Source organism: Acartia tonsa, chromosome 15 (assembly GCF_053477335.1).
Source record: "Acartia tonsa isolate MP-2025a chromosome 15, ASM5347733v1, whole genome shotgun sequence".
NCBI lineage: Eukaryota > Metazoa > Arthropoda > Copepoda > Calanoida > Acartiidae > Acartia > Acartia tonsa.
The window spans coordinates 8,237,301-8,257,207 of record NC_137274.1 but is presented as its reverse complement, the minus strand read 5'-3'; the positions used below and the strand labels follow the sequence as shown (position 1 = coordinate 8,257,207).

The window sequence follows — 19,907 nt, the reverse complement described above, 5'->3', positions numbered from 1 at the left end:
AAAAGAAACTTACTGAGCAGCCAACTGCTGTTGATAAAATGGATGATACTGAAAATCTGGACCTAAACAAATTAAAAATATGAAAGATTAGTCAAATCAAATTCGGGGATTCTTTTAATTACCATGCAACCCCCCATAAAAGAGAAAGAAATTGCATAGACACAAAATATTTAGAAAATATAGACAGGTGTTTTAGAGATAATAGAAAGGAAACCTAAATATTTAAAACCTAAAAACAGTAGGATAAGGCGGCGCGAACTCGGGTGTTTTTTCGTTTTTTTGAGAAAAAAAAATGGGGGTAAAAATTTAAATGGGACCACGACCAGTAGAAAGATCTCGGAAAAGTCTAAAAGGTCATAGAAGGGCGTTATCCTAGGACTTTGGGAAGTTTGTCAAAATTGATCTCAAATACGGCACAGACTTCAATCCGCCACGAGGCGAAGTCGGTATAGCATTTTCAAGCTTCAAAAAATCGATGACGTATTGATTTAATTACAGCATGCCCTAAAGGTAAAAGTTGCTAAATGTAATAAAGAGCATGCACAAATTTTTTTATGAAGAAAGGTAGGTAAATTTTTTCTACCGAAAAAAAAAATATTTTTCCCAAGTACGCGAAACTTAACTTTTTTTCCGGAAATTTCACTTATTTATATTAAATTGAAAAAGTTAGTATAAAAAGGACAAAACTGAGTTCGCCCCGCTTCAGAAAAGGTCAATTTGTGAAAAAAATATACAAGCTTTTTTGAAGTTTTAAACGGAAATGGATAGCCCATTAGATGCTTATTAAGTCCCCTGAAGACGTCTAAGCTCTAGCTCCAACCAGTTTTTGTACAACTTATTCTTTATCAAACCCCAAAAAAATCAAATTTTTTTTTTTCGTCCGACTTTGAGACCCAATAAATACCCAAAAAATTAATCTCACAAAAATTTCATTTTATACTCTTTTGTAGGCAATTTAATCAGGAACAAATTTTATTTTATGTTTTTTTTTCTGTCAGTTGATTAGAACATGGAGCATGGAGAAAAATGTCATTTAATGAAAAGTGAAAAAAATTACCGACTTCACTTTAACAAAGAATTTACCTTTTTGGAAAATTCTGGTTTTTACCACGATTTAACCGGTTAAAACTGGACTTTTCAATTGTCTGCGGACAATAGCAGATCTTTGCTAACCCTGTAGAGAACAAACATAACTTTAATTGTACCTGGACTAGGAGCTGTAGGAGGAGCCTGAGCTGGAGACGGGCTGGATACCGGACCTGGCATGGACAGTCCTGCTGGTCCTGCTCCACCCAGTCCTCCTGCAATTCCACCACCAAGACCACCTGCAAATAAACTCAGAACTTAAAATTTTAGTGTTTTAGTGTTTCGGGGGTGTTTTACCCCACTTGTAACTAGAGGGAAAGGGCTAAAAAAAATATATGTTGTGGCTACCTAGTTCAGTTGTGTGAAAAAAAGTTTTCATTAAAAAATAAGCTTAATATCTCTAAAATTAAGCTCAAATCTTAAAATTTTAGTGTTTGGGGTGGCTTTTGCTCTACTAGCCCCTAGTAGGAAAGTCCCAATATGAAATCTTTAATGATTACTTAGTTATTTTAAAAAGTTTTCTTAAAGAAAACGGGTTGATATCTTTAAAAATAAGCTCAGAACTCATATTTTTAGTGATGGGGGGGGGGGGGGGGGTATCTTTTGCTCCACTAGCCCCTAGAAGGAAAGTCTTGGGATTCAATTTCTAAAGTTTTACAGGTAGATCCAATCATATAAGAGAGCTTACAAAAAGAATTGGCCAGGCCAAAATTTGATACCTATTGAATTTCATTTCCTATAAGTGAGCAAACTTCACCACTCTCCCCACCCCCCTTAATTGAGTGTCTAAACGTTTCAACCATTAATTGTAATCTACATGAAGGGGATATTTTGTTTATCATTGTATTAGGGATGTACACCAATCCGATTGTAAAGTAAAATTGTTATATCTCTCATCGTATTTCCGCGGATATAAAATGTACAATCAAAAGGTTTATTAAGCCCCGAGATGCCGAAGGCAAAGGCTAAAAAACTGGTTCGTAGAAAACTGAGTATAATACGCTGCTAGACATAATTTTTCAGTTAGACGGCTGAGAACCGGTTCTAATCCATCGGATATTAATCGGTTTTGAAGCGATACTGTAAACTATAAAGTACCTAGAATTCCAGAAATGCCATTGTTGAGCTGTCCACTCAGAGGTCCACTAAGACCAGCACCAGCCCCTGCAAATAAGAAAAATAATATAGGTTGCAGTTTCCCCTCGCTTTTATTGGTCGGGCCGTTTACCAAGTAGGAGGGGAGGGGATGGAGTTAAGGAGGGGGAGATCGTTATTTTAGCCCGCTACAGAGTTCACTCTTATAGAACAAGAAAATTTGGTGTCGGATCCTAGTATTAATAATAATAATAATAATAATAATGTTTATTTGGTGCTGCCAGGTACCCCCTAGCTTAGGAGATAGCACATACAATACTCTAAATTGCTGCTATCTATCGACAATTTAGAGTTTACATTATGATGTTTAGTCTCATACAAAATAAAAAAATATATACTAAGAGATTAATTATTAACTAAATATAAATTGGTGGAAAAGAAGTAAAATTTTCAGGATATGCACCAGGAGCTACAGGAGTACTATCTTGACCAAAATGGGGATAGTGTATTTGATTCCTGAAGCCCCTTTTTAAAGAAGACGAAAAGAAAAAAAAGAATATAAAACAAATTAAATGTGAAAGGGAAAATTGAAACTTTAATTTAGTTAAATTGAGTTGTGAGGATGGTAAAAAAAGTAAAAAAAACACAAATAAACATTTATATTATGTTAGAGAAATCAGTAAATAATAAGAAAAATGAGAAGAAAAAAAATATATGAAGGAATTTAGAGAAAAATAAAACAAAATTAATATAAAAGTAAAGAGAATAAAAAGGAAAAATAATAAGATAGATCATTGTTGTATATAATTTTAATACCATATTTCAAGTTTTAAAATATCATTTAAGATTGATAAGTAAAGTTTTTATAAAAAGAAAGGAGAAAGAAAAAAAACATAAAAAGGAAAAAAAAGCAATACTTCAAGCCTTTGTCATTGTATTATTTTTCAAAAAAAAAACAGAAATTTCACAATTCAAAATAATATTTTTTTATAGAATGCCACTTTGAGCTTTGCCCTATATTCAGCCCTCCCCTCCCCGCCAAAAAACAACCCCCCCCCCCTACTTAAAAAAATAACTAGGTTTTTTAATGAAATCAATTTTCAAGATATGTTTATGCACTCAGAACAGTTTTCTCTATTACAAATAAAATTAAGTTTTTCCAACAAAAAATCTTTGAGTTTCATACAAAATTGTTTTCTTGACATAACTGTGCTAAAAGTATAAATAACCTCGTCATTATTATTATCATTTTCATTTTCAGGATTAGGATTAGTATTAGGAATAATGATTTCATTCCATAACTTTGGTAGATCAGAGTAAGGGAATTTTTTTAATGTCTCAAGTCTAACAAATGGAACATTGTACTGTTGATTATTTCTAAGGACTCTTGTTGTTCTTGTGCTATTTCTAATCCATAAGTTATCAAAAGAACATGGAAGCCTATGATTAACGTAATCAAACATAAATTGTAATTTAGAATAGACAATTTGTTGAGTTACAGGAAGAATTTCTAAATTTTTAAATAAAATTGTAGTATGTGCATTATATTTTGAGTTGGTGATTATTCTCAGTGCTTTTTTTTGCTGTTTTACAATTTTATCAAGAGTTGATGCTGCTGCACTTCCCCAAATTGGGGCACAATATGTAAGATGGCTATGGACAAGTGAATTGTATAGAGTTTGCAATGCTTTTCCACCAATAATATGTTTTGCAGCATTTATAGCAAATAATGAGCGTGAAATCTTTTTATTTATCATATCAATATGATATTTAAAGTTTAATTTAGGATCTAGATAAACACCTAGAAATTTAATTGCAGGAGTTTCACTCCTTGAGTTGACATATGAAAGTTTGTGTACCAAATTTGGATCATTTTGGTTATCATTATTGTGATCAAGATTAATACTAATGCTATCAAAGTCAATTGTTGACTCATCTTTTGTAAATATCATAAATTTAGTTTTTGATGGATGTAGGCTTAACTCATTAGTTCTAAACCAATAAGTTATTTTTCTTAATTCAATATTAAGAATATCAATAATATCATGAAGGTTTTTACCCGAAATTAAAAAACTGGTATCATCAGCAAAAAGTAATGTAAATAGAGTAGTACATTTAGCTAAGTCATTGATATAAATTAAAAATAGTAAGGGTCCTAAAATAGAACCTTGAGGTACACCTTTGTTAATATATTTCATATCAGACTTTTCATTGTTGACGTAAACAAATTGTTGTCTATTTGCTAAGTAATTTTTAAACCATGTCAATTCTGTACCATTGATTCCAAGCTTAGAAAGTTTGTCCAGCAAGATTCTATGAGAACAGCAATCAAAAGCTTTTTGTAAATCACAAAAGACTCCAACTGTATACTTTTTATCATCACTATTCTTTACAATTTCATTTATTAGATGAAAAATGGGCTGTATGGTTGACTTTTTTTTCTGAAAGCCATATTGATGTTTGTAAATAAGGTTATTTTCATCAAGATATGCAGTAAGTTTATTTGCAACTATTTTTTCAAGAATTTTTGAGAAGATTGGCAAAAGACTTATTGGTCTATAATTAGACATGTTACTTAATAGATCAGATTCTTTTGTTTTAAGTTTGAAAATTGGCAAAACTTTGGCTATTTTGAGCTCATTTGGAATGTTGCCTGACTGTAAGGATAAATTTATAATGTGAGTGAGAGGAATAGCAATATTTTCAATGATTTTTTTCACAAGTTTATTAGAAACACCTAGCATGTCTTGGCTTGATTTAGACTCTAGACCATTTACAATTGTTACTATATCTTTAGGCTAAATATGAGTAAATGAAAATATGGAGTCAGATGCAGTGGTATAATAAGTGCAGTCTCTATCTGATGGATTTATTTTAGTTGTAATATCATCTGCAATGGTTGTAAAAAATTCATTAAATTTGTTAGAAATATCTTTCCCCTCCTTATAGCAAACCCCATCACTAAAAATTTCAGTTATGACTGAACTTTTGTCATTTTGCTTCCTTATTGCTTCCCTTAATATTGACCATGTTTTTCTCAAATCATTCCTATTTTCTTCAAAAGATTTTTGAAAATACAATTTTTTCCCTGTTTTAATTGCTTTATTATAGCATTTTCTATATTCATTGTATTTAGAAATGTTTTCTTGAGTTGGTTCTCTAAGTTTAATGTCATATAACTCAAATTTTGTCTTTCTAGATTTAAGCAAAGCATTTGTCATAAAAGGTTCAACTTTATGAATATTTTTATTTAGTTTAACTTTTTTAAATGGAAAATGTCTTGAGTATGACTCATTAAAAATACTATAGAATTTATTATATGCATCTTGAGCACTGTAATTATTAGACACAGAACTCCAATCAGCATTTAACATATCATGTTTAAAAGAGGAAATATTTTCCTCACTAAAATTTTGAGTTTGAATAAAAACAGGACCAGACTCTTTAACTTTGTCAAGAATAATAGTGCAAGTAGGGAAATGATCAGAAATATCTGCTGTAATAATAAATGACTCAAACTTATTTTTATTATCATTGGTATAAATATGATCTATGAGAGTAGCACTTGTATGAGTGATCCTAGTTGGCAATGAGATTAATTCTAAGAAACCATTTGCAAAGCTATTTTCAAGTAGTGATCTAGTTTTATCATGTTGTTCAAATTTTAATAGATCAAAATTTAAATCCCCAATAATATAGGAAGGGTATCTGCGGCTATTTAGATCTGCTTGTAAGTCAGAGAACAAGTTGATAAACCTGTCTAACTGCTCACTTTCAGTTAGATTAGGATGCTTACAATTTGATCTATAGACGTTTGTTAGAAATATTTTATCATTTTTCCCAATACTAATCTCTAAGGTTAAACTTTCAATTATTTTTTCCTCAAATCTAGATAAAGCTTTTATTTCCTTGAATGCAATACCTTTTTTTATATATATACCAACCCCACCTCCATTAGATTGAGATCGACATTTGTATATAAAATCATACCCCTTTAGTTTAACATAATCATCATTTTTTATATTCCAGATTTCCCCTAAGCATATAATGTCAAGATAACAACCTTGCCTCAAGAATTCATCAACAAATTCTTGAAAATCAATAAATTTTGATTGAAGGCTTTGAATATTTAAACCTATAATTTTTAAACCTTTCTTTGATTTTAAGTGGTTTATAACTTTACAAATATCAAAGTATTGGCATTTTATATCAATATTTTCATATGGATTAAATAATAAATCTTCATTTATCGTTTCATTATTTAAAATTGAGAAAAAGTTACTGTTTAATTCAAAATTCAGAATCCTATTTTGCTCCATTAAGGGGGGGGGGGGGGGGAAGTTTTGACACATTTGCGTAAACCTGGCACCCTGGCTTTATCTTTGGACTGAGAGGGTAGGTTATTAGGGATAAAATCATTCTTATATGATGAATTTCACGAAGTTTTAAGATTTTTTGGATAGGCCTCCAGGTTCCGGAGCTCCAGGCCTCCAGGTGGTCTCTGGACAGGTAAAAAAATAAAAAATTTCTTATTTGGACAGTTAGAGGTAAGTTTATAAAACAAAATAACCTTCTTTTAATATATTATTTACATATTTAAAGAAAAAATTACAATCAGCCTCCAGGTTCAGGTACTGGAGGCCTCCAGGTGGCCTCAGGACAGGTAAAAAATCTAAATTTCTTATTTATACAGTTAGAGGTAAGTTTATAAAACAACATAACCTTCTTTTAATAATATCATTTAAATGTTTGACAAAAAAAATTACAATTGGCCTCCAGGTTCAGGTGCTGGAGGCCTCCAGGTGGCCTCTGGACAGGTAAAAAATCAAAATTTCTTATTTGAACAGTTAGAGGTAAGTTTATAAAACAACATAACCTTCTTTTAATATATTATTTAAATATTTCAAGAAAAAATTACAATCGGCCTCCAGGTTCAGGTGCTGGAGGCCTCCAGGTGGCCTCTGGACAGGTAAAAAATCAAAATTTCTTATTTGAACAGTTAGAGGTCAACTTATAAAACAACATAACCTTCTTTTAATATATTATTTATTATATTATTATTGATTCCCAATGATCCCTAGTATAAAATATGGAAGGTAATTTGAATTTTTTATATCAATGAGGTAGGTAAGTAATATAACAAAAAAGTATGTTTATTTTCAATTATTGAGGTAAATATTTTTAAGGATATACCTGAAATACATAAATAACATTTGAAAATATGCTTACTTTGTTTTACAAGTTTACCTCTAACTGTTCAAACAAGAAATTTTGATTTTTTACCTGTCCAGAGGCCACCTGGAGGCCTGCACCACCTGAACCTGGAGGCCAATAGTAATTTTGTCTTCAAATATTTAAGTAACATATTAAAAGAAGGTTATTTTGTTTTATAAACTTACTTCTAACTGTTCAAATAAGAAATTTTGATTTTTTACCTGTCCAGAGGCCACCTGGAGGCCTGCAGCAGCTGAACCTGGAGGCCGATTGTAAATTTTCTCCAAATATGTAAGTAATATATTAAAAAAATGTTATTCTGTTTTATAAACTTACTTCTAACTGTTCAAATAAGAAATTTTGATTTTTTACCTGTCCAGAGGCCACCTGGAGGCCTCCAGCACCTGAACCTGGAGGCCGATTTTAATTTTTTCTCTAAATATGTAAGTAATATATTAAAAAAGGTTATTTTGTTTATAAACTTACCTTTAACTGTTCCAAATAAGAAATTTTGATTTTTTACCTGTCCAGAGGCCACCTGGAGGCCTGCACCACCTGAACCTGGAGGCTGATCCTAATTTTTTCTTCAAATATGTAAGTAATATATTAAAAGAAGGTTATGTTGTTTTATAAACTTACCTCTAACTGTTTTAATAAGAAATTTAGATTTTTTACCTGTCCAGAGGCCATCTGGAGGCCTGCAGCACCTGAACCTGGAAGCCGATTGTAATTTTTTCTTCAAATATATAAATAATATATTAAAAGAAGCTTATGTTGTTTAATAAACTTACCTCTAACTGTTCAAATTAGAAATTTTTATTTTTTACCTGTCCAGAGGCCACCTGGAGGCCTGCAGCACCTGAACCTGGAGGCCGATCCTAATTTTTTCTTCAAATATGTAAGTAATATATTAAAAGAAGGTTATGTTGTTTTATAAACTTACCTCTAACTGTTTTAATAAGAAATTTAGATTTTTTACCTGTCCAGAGGCCACCTGGAGGCCTCCAGCACCTGAACCTGGAGGCCAATTGTAATTTTTTCGTCAAACATTTAAATGATATTATTAAAAGAAGGTTATGTTGTTTTATAAACTTACCTCTAACTGTATAAATAAGAAATTTAGATTTTTTACCTGTCCTGAGGCCACCTGGAGGCCTCCAGTACCTGAACCTGGAAGCTGATTGTAATTTTCTCTTCAAATATTTAAATAATATATTAAAAGAAGCTTATGCTGTTTAATAAACTTACCTTTAACTGTTCAAATTAGAAATTTTGATTTTTTACCTGTCCAGAGGCCACCTGGAGGCCTGCACCACCTGAACCTGAAGGCTGATCCTAATTTTTTCTTCAAATATGCAAATAATATATTAAAAGAAGGTTATGTTGTTTTATAAACTTACCTCTAAGTGTTTTAATAAGAAATTTAGATTTTTTACCTGTCCAGAGGCCATCTGGAGGCCTGCAGCACCTGAACCTGGAGGCCGATTGTAATTTTTTCTTCAAATATTTAAATAATATATTAAAAGAAGGTAATGTTGTTTTATAAACTTAACTCTAACTGTTCAAATTAGAAATTTTGATTTTTTACCTGTCCAGAGGCCACCTGGAGGCCTCCAGCACCTGAATCTGGAGGCCGATTGTAATTTTTTCTTCAAATATGTAAATAATATATTAAAAGAAGGTTATGTTGTTTTATAATCTTACCTCTAACTGTATAAATAAGAAATTTTGATTTTTTACCTGTACAGAGGCCACCTGGAGGCCTCCAGCACCTGAACCTGGAGGCCGATTGTAATTTTTTCTTCAAATATGTAAATAATTTATTAAAAGAAGGTTATGTTGATTTATAAATTTACCTCTAAATGTCCAAATAAGAAATTTTGATTTTTTACCTGTCCAGAGGCCACCTGGAGGCCTCCAGCACCTGAACCTGGAGGCCGATTGTAATTTTTTCTTCAAATATGTAAATAATATATTAAAAGAAGGTTATGTTGTTTTATAAACTTACCTCTAACTGTCCAAATAAGAAATTTTTTATTTTTTTACCTGTCCAGAGACCACCTGGAGGCCTGGAGCTCCGGAACCTGGAGGCCTATCCAAAAAATCTTAAAACTTCGTGAAATTCATAATATAAGAATGATTTTATCCCTAATAACCTACCCTCTCAGTCCAAAGATAAAGCCAGGGTGCCAGGTTTACGCAAATGTGTCAAAACTTCCCCCCCCCTTAATGTATCAATTCTGGAGATCTTACAAAAATAAGTGACTACAGCTCTAGAGACCTTTGGGGGGGGGGGGGGGATTCTAGGGGTGATTTATCTTAGGAGGGGGTGGTAAATTCACCCGAAATAGATTTAAACTAGGGTTTGCAATCTGTCAAATTTTGAATTCTTTAAAAAATCCGCCAAAAAAAAGCGGATTACCGATTTTTTTTACAGAATTATAGAGTAGCCAATAATAAGCCATAATTTTTGGCTTTTGTTGAATAGATGTGAATATGAGGGAGAGAGGAGACAATGGGCTGTTTATCACACTAGTCCCCAAAGTTTTTTTATTCGTTGGCTTAAGAACTTTGAAGACTTTTAATGGATTTTGATTTGCTGATCTATTAAATTGAGTCTTCAAACGTTTCAACCACTGACTAATCTATAATTTTGTGTATCATTATTGGGGAATGTACATTAAGAGAGGGGTAAGTTTCTGGTAGAATCCGTAGTTAACACAAATTTTTATCGTTCTACTACTGTTCTTCACTTATAACACATAACCTAAGTTTACAGATTTTACCAGAAACCTATCCCTCTCTTTATCAGCCATTGTCTTATCCCTGTGTGAATAATCTGAATACCTGAGAGTGGGCCAGTCAAGGCAGCAGCCGCAGCCGACAATGGACTTGCTGCCAGCCCCGGGGCCCAGGACGTCATTGCAGTTGGCTGGTGGTGGCCGTTAGCAGCGCCCCCGTGGTTCTGGGGCGGCCAGGGGGAGGTGGAGGGTCCCGGCCAGGTGGTTATACCTCCCCAGGTGCCGCCTGCACCTCCAGTTAGGGGCGGGGGGGACCCGGCACCGCCCAGCGACAGTGCACCCACCCCACTGAGGGCAGTGATGCCCCCGCCCAGCCCATTCATCTGCTCGGCACGGTTCTTCTGATTAGCCATGGAAACCTAAATAAAAACATGTTTAAAATGGATGTATGGGCACATAGACGTCCAAGGGGGGGTAATGGGGCGATAACCCCCCCCCAATCAATTTTGGGGGGGAAAATACCCCCCCAAAAATAAAAAATCCCTAATAAAAAAAATTTTTGCGCGCATATTTAATACTAAATATTTAATAAAATTTAAATTACACCTCCCAAAAATTTTACCCAGGGGATAAATTTAGGGGGGGGGGGGGGTAAAATAAACTTACCCCCCCCCCCCCAACAAATTTCAGGGGGGGGTAATTACCCCCCCCAAGCAAATTTTACCCCCGGGGTAAAAATTTTTTTTGGGGAAAAAAATTTGGCGCGCCATTTTACCCCCCCCCCCCAAAAAAAAATAGCTTGGACGTCTATGTATGGGCATTCTGGTAATGATTATTGAGTTGTTACGCTTTCTAAATTGTAACTAACTACTACATAAATCACCATGCAAAGTTTGAAATCGATAGGACAATTCTAACATGCCAAAATTAACAAAAAAGCTATCCGTTCCGGACGGACGTACTGACCCTAATTATAGAAAAGCTTTGCTTTAACAAGAATAACTTTCATGAAAACTGAAGACTTTTTATACTGAAATTGTAAGGTTTTTAAAGCATGACCTACAAACAGATGGTTAAAAAATGTATAGAGCAGATCCGTAAAAATATTAGGAATCTTCACTAAAAAGTTTTCTCTTTAAATTATAGTGCTCGCACAAACAAACACACAGACAAATTTTTTGGTACCCCAAGGCCATAGAAATGACGAAAGCATTAATTTTTTTTATGGAATTGTGGAAGAACCACAGGACTTTTTTTCTTCAAAAAGTCCTTACAAGGATGATATCATCAAAAAACGAAGCTATTAAATTAGACGGTAGGAAAAACAGATACTAACATTTGCAGAGTGTTAGAACTTAAAAAGCAGAATATTGATTTAGAGGTTTAAACAAAATTTTAAATAAAATTGTTTGTATAATTCTTAAATTTAGGATACTGTTTAAGGACATTTTTATTACTTGATTATAGAAATGCTATGCTCATTATATTGTACCTTGTTGTGCAAGAAATTGTAGTATGATCAGACCGACGGACAAAGTCAGTTATAGAGAAAATTTTATTATCAATGACCAACTAGGTATTCACTTTGAATATTAGCACAATTTATTATTGCCAGAAAAAACAACAACTTTAAGATATCGAGTAATTATGATGAATTCTTTCTAGATCTAGCCATCAACGGATCTTATTCTGGTCAGTTAATTTAGAATGTTTAGATTAGTGCAGACCAAGCTAAAGTAGGGGGAGCAAAGCCACTCTACAAGGCACTTAAGATACCACAAAATTAATGTTTAAAAAATTAGATGATTATATCAAATGATAAATTGTTGTCAAAATTACCATATTTTAAATGAAGGTACGGACTTCCTGGTAACGATTATATAGTTGATACCCTTTCTAAATCGTTAAAGGAATCCTCATTTTTCCCCAAAACATTCAAATGTCCGGAAGCTAAAAATATTCAAGAAAAAGAGGTTGTCTGAAGGGTGTTATTATTACAGAGAGGTAGGGGACAATGGGATGTTTATTACAGTAGTCTCTAAAGTTTTATATTAACGTTTTCTTATTCGTTGGCTTAAAAACTTTGGGGATCTTTAATGAATTTTGATTGATGTCCAAACGTTTTAACCAATAATTGTAGTCTACATAAGAGGGAATTTTGTGTCTCATCATTAGGGATGTTTACATCAATTTATTGGCCACTGTCTTATCCCTTTAGATCTCAGCTGTTTTTTAGTTCTTTATCGTATCGTATTATAGACAGATTTTAGGCGGATATTATGCGGATATCATGCTGAGAACCAGTTCTAATCCCGCGGATTATTATTACCTTGATGGGCTTGCTACCCAGGCCAAGTTCCCCGGTAATATTTCCTAGTGCATGCTGCTGCTCGTTCTCTAGTCCAAACCTTACAACAAACAGTACACTGTTATACAGTAATATTAAAAAAAGGTTTTGTCCTTGTCTTAACATTAAAGGAAGTTCGAATCATGAAAAGAAAACGAAGTAGCGGGTTTCGTCGTATTTTCCCAGGAGTTTTTCACCAATTTCTAGCCCCTGCGGGGTAATCAATAACATTTACCTTACCTTATCTAAAATAATCTATCAAAAATAACAGTAAAATACGATGAAACCCGCTACATCGTATTCTTTCCATGATCCGTAAGTTTTTTTTAGTGCAACCATCTTGTAATCAATGCACAAATGGCACTTTAATCTAAATTTCGTATGAATTTTTCAGTATGTCTGGGAACCGGTTCCAATCCAGCGGCTTTTTATCGGTTTTGAAGTCTTACTGGAAACATGTGGTCCAGGCTGCTGTATAGGAATTAATTAGTTCCATGAATTAAGAATTGACACCTAAGGGGAGTCAATATCTTCTTTTCTGTCCACACACCCGGGGTATTAGGTTCAAGTAACACCAATAAGACAACCAACTATCATACGTCATTTGTCTGGAATTCCTAACTGTACAATGTACATGGTAATAAGTTGTGCCTGTTTTAGGCAAAGGCAATACCCCTACCTTAATTATAAACGTCGCGCATCTGAATTAGTAGGAATTTTTTCAACGTCTTTAGTTAAGACGTCGTGTTGACCCTAGATTCAGGGGTGTATATTCAGGGGTGTATATTCTGCACAAGATTCATTTTTCCCCCAGAAGCAAAAAATGGAAAATGTTTTAGGTAGGTACTTTTTATTTTTTTTTTCATTTATCCCACTTCCCACATATTTTTAAATTCTTTTTTCATTAGGTAAGGAGGGAAAAAATGTTTTCAGTGATCTTAATTTTTTCATTCCTTCCCTTTTCACATATTTTTTATACTCCTTCCTCCCCTATTAATAGGGGATCATGTGCAGAATGTACACCCCTGTAAGCACCGTTTTTAATGATTTACCTAGTTAAGACGCAGTGTTAAGCTGAAATTTGAAACAATCACATTCCCGACGATGCGGAGTAGATCTGTTAATCCAAATCCGCGAGTTTGGGCTCTTAACATTTATTGAGAAATGTAAAGCAAAAAACGAAATCCAGAACATTCCTTCTTGGGAGAAAATGCAGGAAAATGTAATAAACCATTTTTTACCTGACAAATCCGTATCCCTTGCTAAATCCCGACTCATCCAGCACAACCTTGGCGCACTTGACACTGGTGTAGCGACCAGTGAAAAATCTGTACAACGCGAAATCGTCCACCTGAATTAATATGCATGATACAAAAGTGACAGGATGGCCATCTGACTGTCAGTAGATTAAGATCTCGCTAAATATTAAACAGACATCAATCAACTTTTAAGTGAAGCTTCTAATAAGTCCATACAACAAATACTTTCTTATATGTAAACAGGATGAAATTCTGTATGTAGCTTAAGTATTTACCTCAGGAGTAAGATCCCCTACCCAGATGCTAGTATCAATCTCCCCGGGTGCTAGTCATGTGCTGTGCTATACACACACCCACACCCACACAGTATTTACCTCAGGAGTAAGATCCCCTACCCAGATGCTAGTATCAATATCTCCGGGTGCTATTCATGTGCTACACACACACAGTATTTACCTCAGGAGTAAGATCCCCTACCCAGATGCTAGTATCAATCTCTCCGGGTGCTAGTCATGTGCTACACACACACACACACACACACACACACACACACACACACACACACACACACACACACACACAGTATTTACCTCAGGAGTAAGATCCCCTACCCAGATGCTAGTATCAATCTCTCCGGGTGCTAGTCATGTGCTACACACACACACACACACAGAGTATTTACCTCAGGAGTAAGATCCCCTACCCAGATGCTAGTATCAATCTCTCCGGGTGCTAGTCATGTGCTACACACACACACACACACACACACACACACACACACACACACACACACACACACACACAGTATTTCCCTCAGGAGTAAGATCCCCTACCCAGATGCTAGTATCAATCTCTCCGGGTGCGAGTCATGTGCTATACACACATACACACACACCCACACACAGTATTTACCTCAGGAGTAAGATCCCCTACCCAGATGCTAGTATCAATCTCTCCGGGTGCTAGTCTTGTGCTATTATGGTTCAACTTGAATCTAAAATAAAAAAAAGGTTTATTATTACTTGGATCTTACACCAGATTTTCAGATTCTGTTGAGCAGGCTGAAAACAACGATTCTTCCCTCCTATTGGGTAAACGGCCCGACCAATAAAAGCAAGAGAAAATTGTGGATCCTACACTGGTCACGTCTACGCCGTGGATCTACCGTACGCAGCAGCAGCAACACCACCAGCAGCAGCAGCCACGCCAAGAACCAGTACTTCAAGACTCTCAACCATCTATCCATATCGTCAACCACAACCATCTGGTTTTTCCATAAATCTGACAATGAGCTATCCTCTGCACTGTGTTTTTAATTTACCTGACAAAGAATGAGTACCTACCTGCTACCCTCATTCGGCTGCTACTTATCAGAGCAGGAGTTGAACAAAACCCTGGACCTTGGTTCTGTAACATTTGTACAAAAAGACTTTCATCATATGCTGTACAATGTGACTGCTGCTCAAACTGGATCCATGTTAAATGCTCTAATCTCAAATCCATCAAAGAAAGACAAAAACTGGCATGGTCCCTGCTGCTCCAGACAACCACCCCCTTCCCCCCCACCAGCTCCACTCCTGCCTACTCCCCCCACTCCCCCCTCCACCCCTAAACCTGTTGGAAACCTTAATCTCCTTCAATATAACATCAACGGCATTAGTGGAAAACTAGATGAACTACTCCACTTTATTGAGAAGGATGATATTAAGATAGCTGCCATCCAAGAAACCAAATTAACTGATAAATCCAAGCTACCTGCCATCAAAAACTTCAACCTGGTTAGGAAAGATCGAGGGACAAACAAAGGAGGAGGGGTTGCCTTCCTTGTGCACGAAGACATCCCTTTCCAACTAGAAGTAACACCTAATGCCCTCAAAAATGATCCTCATACAGAATCTATTACCATCAGCATACCTGGCAAACAGAAACCTCTAAAAATAAGAAATGTATATATTCCACCTACCAGTAGCTGTGCCCAAGACTATAGTCCTCCAATAAACCATCTGTTCAGTGACCTGTCAGATTCATCCTTGGTCCTGGGAGACTTCAATGCACACCATGAACTCTGGTACTCTGAGGATTCTCCAGATCCTAGAGGCCGAGACATAGTGGACAGCATCTCTGGAATAAACTTTGGTGTAATAAATGAAGATCTACCAACCAGAGTCACTACCAACTCATCTACAGCTCCAGATATCAGTTTTGCTTCATCTAACCTCATTCCATGTACCACCTGGAAAGTTGAACACAAAATGAAATCTGACCATCTACCAATTGTAATCAGCCTATCTGCAGACATTCAAAAGACTAGAGCCAAAAAGCAGACCTATGTCAACTTTGATAAAGCTGACTGGGAAGGCTTTAAGAATCATACTGAAGAAATTTTCGCCAATGCTCGCCACATTGGAGATGAAGACAAGGACATTCACAATGCCGAAAAATACTTCAGGAAAACCATCCAAAAAGCAGCTGGAAAGTACATCCCAGCTGGCAGGATTCCAAAGGTCTTTAATGCTCTGCCTAGAGAAGCTGTTAGCCTTATTGAGGAACGAGATGAAATAAGGAAACACAATCCTAATGACAACAGGATCCCTGAACTTAATAACAACATAAATAAAATTGCTAATGAACATCGCAAGAAGAAATGGACTGACCATCTCTCTAAATGTCAACAGGGTTCCAGAAAACTCTGGAAAACAATAAAAGGATTGAACAACCTACCTAAACAACCAGAAAATCAGGGCATTAAATTTAACAAGATTACAAATGACCCTCAAAAAATGGCAAAAAAGTTCAACAAACAATATACCCCTTCCTGTGACAAGAAACCTGATCAACGCCTCAGAAACTACCTCAGGAATCTTAAAAACCCTAAAGGCTCCAAGGTTTACTTTACACCTTCCCAGGTAAAGAAAGCTATCCAGAAATCCAAGAGCTCCAAAGCTCTTGGCCCTGACGACATCTCACCAATCATGCTCAAGAACATCGGACCCCATGGCATTAACTTTCTTACAGAACTCTACAACAGATCAGTCAACAGTGGAATTATTCCTGGTATCTGGAAACAAGGTAAAATTATCCCTTTACTTAAACCGGGCAAACCCGCCGATGAAGGATCCAGCTACCGGCCTATTTCTCTTCTCTCCCCTTTGGCAAAAATTCTTGAAGCACTTCTCCTCCCATCACTCAATGAATCCATTCAACTTGCTGACCACCAGCATGGATTCAGAAAGGCCCGTTCAACAACTACAGCCCTCCAAGACATCAAGAACCACATCACTAATGGACTGAATAAGAAGAAACCTGTTGACCGCACAATCTCTGTAGCCATTGACCTCAGCAAAGCCTTTGATACAGTTGACCATCAGCTTCTACTAAAGGATATTTTAGACCTCCCACTCAACGGCTATATTAAGAGATTTCTCTGTTCTTACCTGAGAGGCAGACAAACTTTTGTCATCTTCAGAGGCTCAAAGTCTCTCCTAAGAAAGATGAAACAGGGTGTCCCACAAGGCGGAGTATTGTCCCCAATACTCTTCAATCTCTACATGTCAAAGATGCCACTCCCACCTGGAAACATTGGACTAGTTAGTTATGCTGACGACTCTAATGTACTCAATTCTGGGACGGATATACCAGCCGTCTGTCTTGAGATAAATGCCTACCTTAACACCTTGGACACCTGGTTCAAAAGTAGAAACCTGTTCATATCCCCATCAAAATCTTCAGCCACTCTCTTTACAACAGCTTCCAATGAATGCAACACAGAATTGCCCATAGAGATAAATGGCGAACAGGTACCAACTGTCAAGAAGCCAAAATTTCTTGGTGTGACTTTTGACAATCTTTTATCTTTCAAACAACACACTGAAGATCTTAAAGCTAAAGTCCAGACGCGTAATAACATCCTTAAAGCCTTGACTGGCTCTGATTGGGGCAAGGATAAAGAAACAATCACTAATACCTATAAGGCAATTGGACAATCAGTAATTTCATACTGTTGCCCAATCTGGACACCAGCATTAAGTAAGACATCCTGGAACCAACTTCAGATTGCCCAAAATTCTGCTCTAAAGATTGCCACAGGTTGCCATAAGATTGCCAGCTCAGATCATGTACATCAAGAAACTGAGATGATGCCTGTTAAGGATCGTTGCTACATGCTAAGCAAGCAATTCCTTTTATCAACTCAGACCCAGAACCATCCTAATTACACAGATCTCTCTGCACCACCACCTCCCAGAGTAACCAAACCAACATTGACAACATGCTTTGGAGAGGAAATAAACAGGATATCCTCACCAAATTTGGCACCAACAACTTACAAGAGACTGCTTAAGACTATCCATACCAGATCTGTCAGAGACTCCATCAACAACCTTGGCAACAACAGAGTCCTCAACTCACGGCCTCCCAAGATTAGTAAAACAGAAAAGGAGCTACCTAGAATCACCAGATCTACATTGTCTCAGCTTCGTTCTGGTTTCAGCAAGCATCTAAATAGTTATAAAGCAAGACTTGACCCTTCCCTCAGTGATAAATGTGATAAATGTAATGTCTCCATTCACACCACTGAACACATATTTGAATGTCCACAAAATCCCACACAGCTCACAGTTCACGATTTATGGAAAAAACCCAAACAAGCAGCAAGATTTCTTGGACTGCCAATCGACGATAATGGTTAAGAAGGAAGAGCTACAACAACAACAAGAGAAAATTGCAACTTAAATTTACAACTATTTTCCCTGTCAAAATATCCACGTATATTCTACATCCATTAAAATAAACATAGATTACAACCAAGGACGTCCAAGCTTTTTTATTTGTAGGTGTGGGGGATTGGTGCGCGAAGCGCGATGAAATTTGTCCCCCCCCCCCCCACTTGGATGTCCCTAATCTCAACATCCATAGGTAGCAAAGCCAGGGATCTAAAGGAATAAGGCAATGGCTCATAAATAAAATTGATACTAAGAAGTACACTTTAATGAATCAACCAATCAAAATTAACTGTAGTCTTCAAAGTTGTTAAGCCAATAATTAAGAAAACGTTATTGTAAAACTTTGAGGACTAGTTTAATAAACAGCACATTGTTCCCTCATTCTCTAACAAAGCACACAAAAAATTATGAAATAGACAAACTGCCAAAATGAGTTATAAGCAGATGTTCATTTAGCATGACAAAGAAAAGAGAGAATATGAAAAACTTTATAAAAATCACGTAACTTTTAAAAAATAAAGGATGATTAACGGACAGACGGATGTACTAAGTGAATTATAGAGTAGTCGTCTTAACTACCTATAGGTTGGTGTCTTTTGAAGGTTAACTATAGGTTGGTGTCATTTGAAGGTTTACTAACGGACAGACGGACAAAACACAGTATTCGCTAGATGCACATTAATATGTCCTAGAAATCTTCACTGAAAATTTCAACTGACTATATTCAATTTCAGCCGAGAAAATCATATTTTTTCAAGAGCTTTAACAAATGAATGACGGACAAATTAAATCATAGATTAGCTTCGCTACTAGATATTTTGCCCAATTTCATAGAAAAAATTCAGCAGTCTATCTTCAACGGCAGTCAAAAAAAATCACGTTTTTTCAAGAGCTTTACGGACGAGAATGACAACATCCAAAGGTCTCATAATACCAGACACAGTCGGATTGGGCCGGATATCCGGTCTGTCCGGAAATTCGCACATTTTCAATATCCGGCCGGATACCGGATATTAAAACTATCCGGATACCGGATATCCAGATGATTGCTAATGCCGAATATCCGGCGTTGACCAACCCTAATAAAAACGCGCGAAAAACTAAATATCTTACCTAATTGGAGGATTGCTGTTGGGAATAATCTTTCCGCCCAACCTGTGCATAGCAACTATGGCCGTCTGGACAATTATTATCACATGTCAACTGTGTCATATTAAAGATGTTCCCCCCCCCCCCCCCCTACTTTTCCTAAACATCCTTCCTTGCATATTGCTGTATATAGTGTACATATATTACTTATATAAAAGACCGCTTAAAAAAAAAACATTTAAATCGAAGTTTAAAATTAAAAGGCTGTCAACACCGCCCTCAGGCGTTTTTCAGTCCTTGGATACTTGTATTATATTGTGTTAATCCTATAGTATTCATTGTTTATATAAAAAAT

The 19,907-nt window shown here is 35.8% G+C and overlaps 2 protein-coding genes across 8 annotated transcripts in view; one reads left to right on the top strand and one right to left on the bottom strand.

Annotated features, from left to right (window-relative positions):
• The window catches only part of LOC145306744 (OCIA domain-containing protein 1-like), a 369,294-nt gene that overhangs the window by 328,283 nt on the left and 21,104 nt on the right, over nt 1–19,907 (top strand). The gene's annotated exons all lie outside the window — the stretch shown is intronic.
• Nucleotides 1–19,907, bottom strand: part of LOC145307066 (uncharacterized) — a 29,310-nt gene that overhangs the window by 2,973 nt on the left and 6,430 nt on the right. For all 7 annotated transcript variants that reach the window (XR_013875272.1, XR_013875273.1, XR_013875269.1 and 4 more), the window contains exons 5-12: nt 19,577–19,641; nt 14,655–14,736; nt 13,725–13,834; nt 12,466–12,544; nt 10,243–10,555; nt 2,185–2,250; nt 1,206–1,325; nt 14–62 (exon numbers count right to left, since the gene is read on the bottom strand). Coding sequence is in view for 2 of the 7 variants with exons in the window: in XM_080149406.1 (XP_080005532.1) it covers nt 14–62; nt 1,206–1,325; nt 2,185–2,250; nt 10,243–10,555; nt 12,466–12,544; nt 13,725–13,834; nt 14,655–14,736; nt 19,577–19,641 (884 nt within the window). In the remaining 5 variants the exon portion in view is untranslated. The remainder of the gene's footprint in view (nt 1–13; nt 63–1,205; nt 1,326–2,184; nt 2,251–10,242; nt 10,556–12,465; nt 12,545–13,724; nt 13,835–14,654; nt 14,737–19,576; nt 19,642–19,907) is intronic.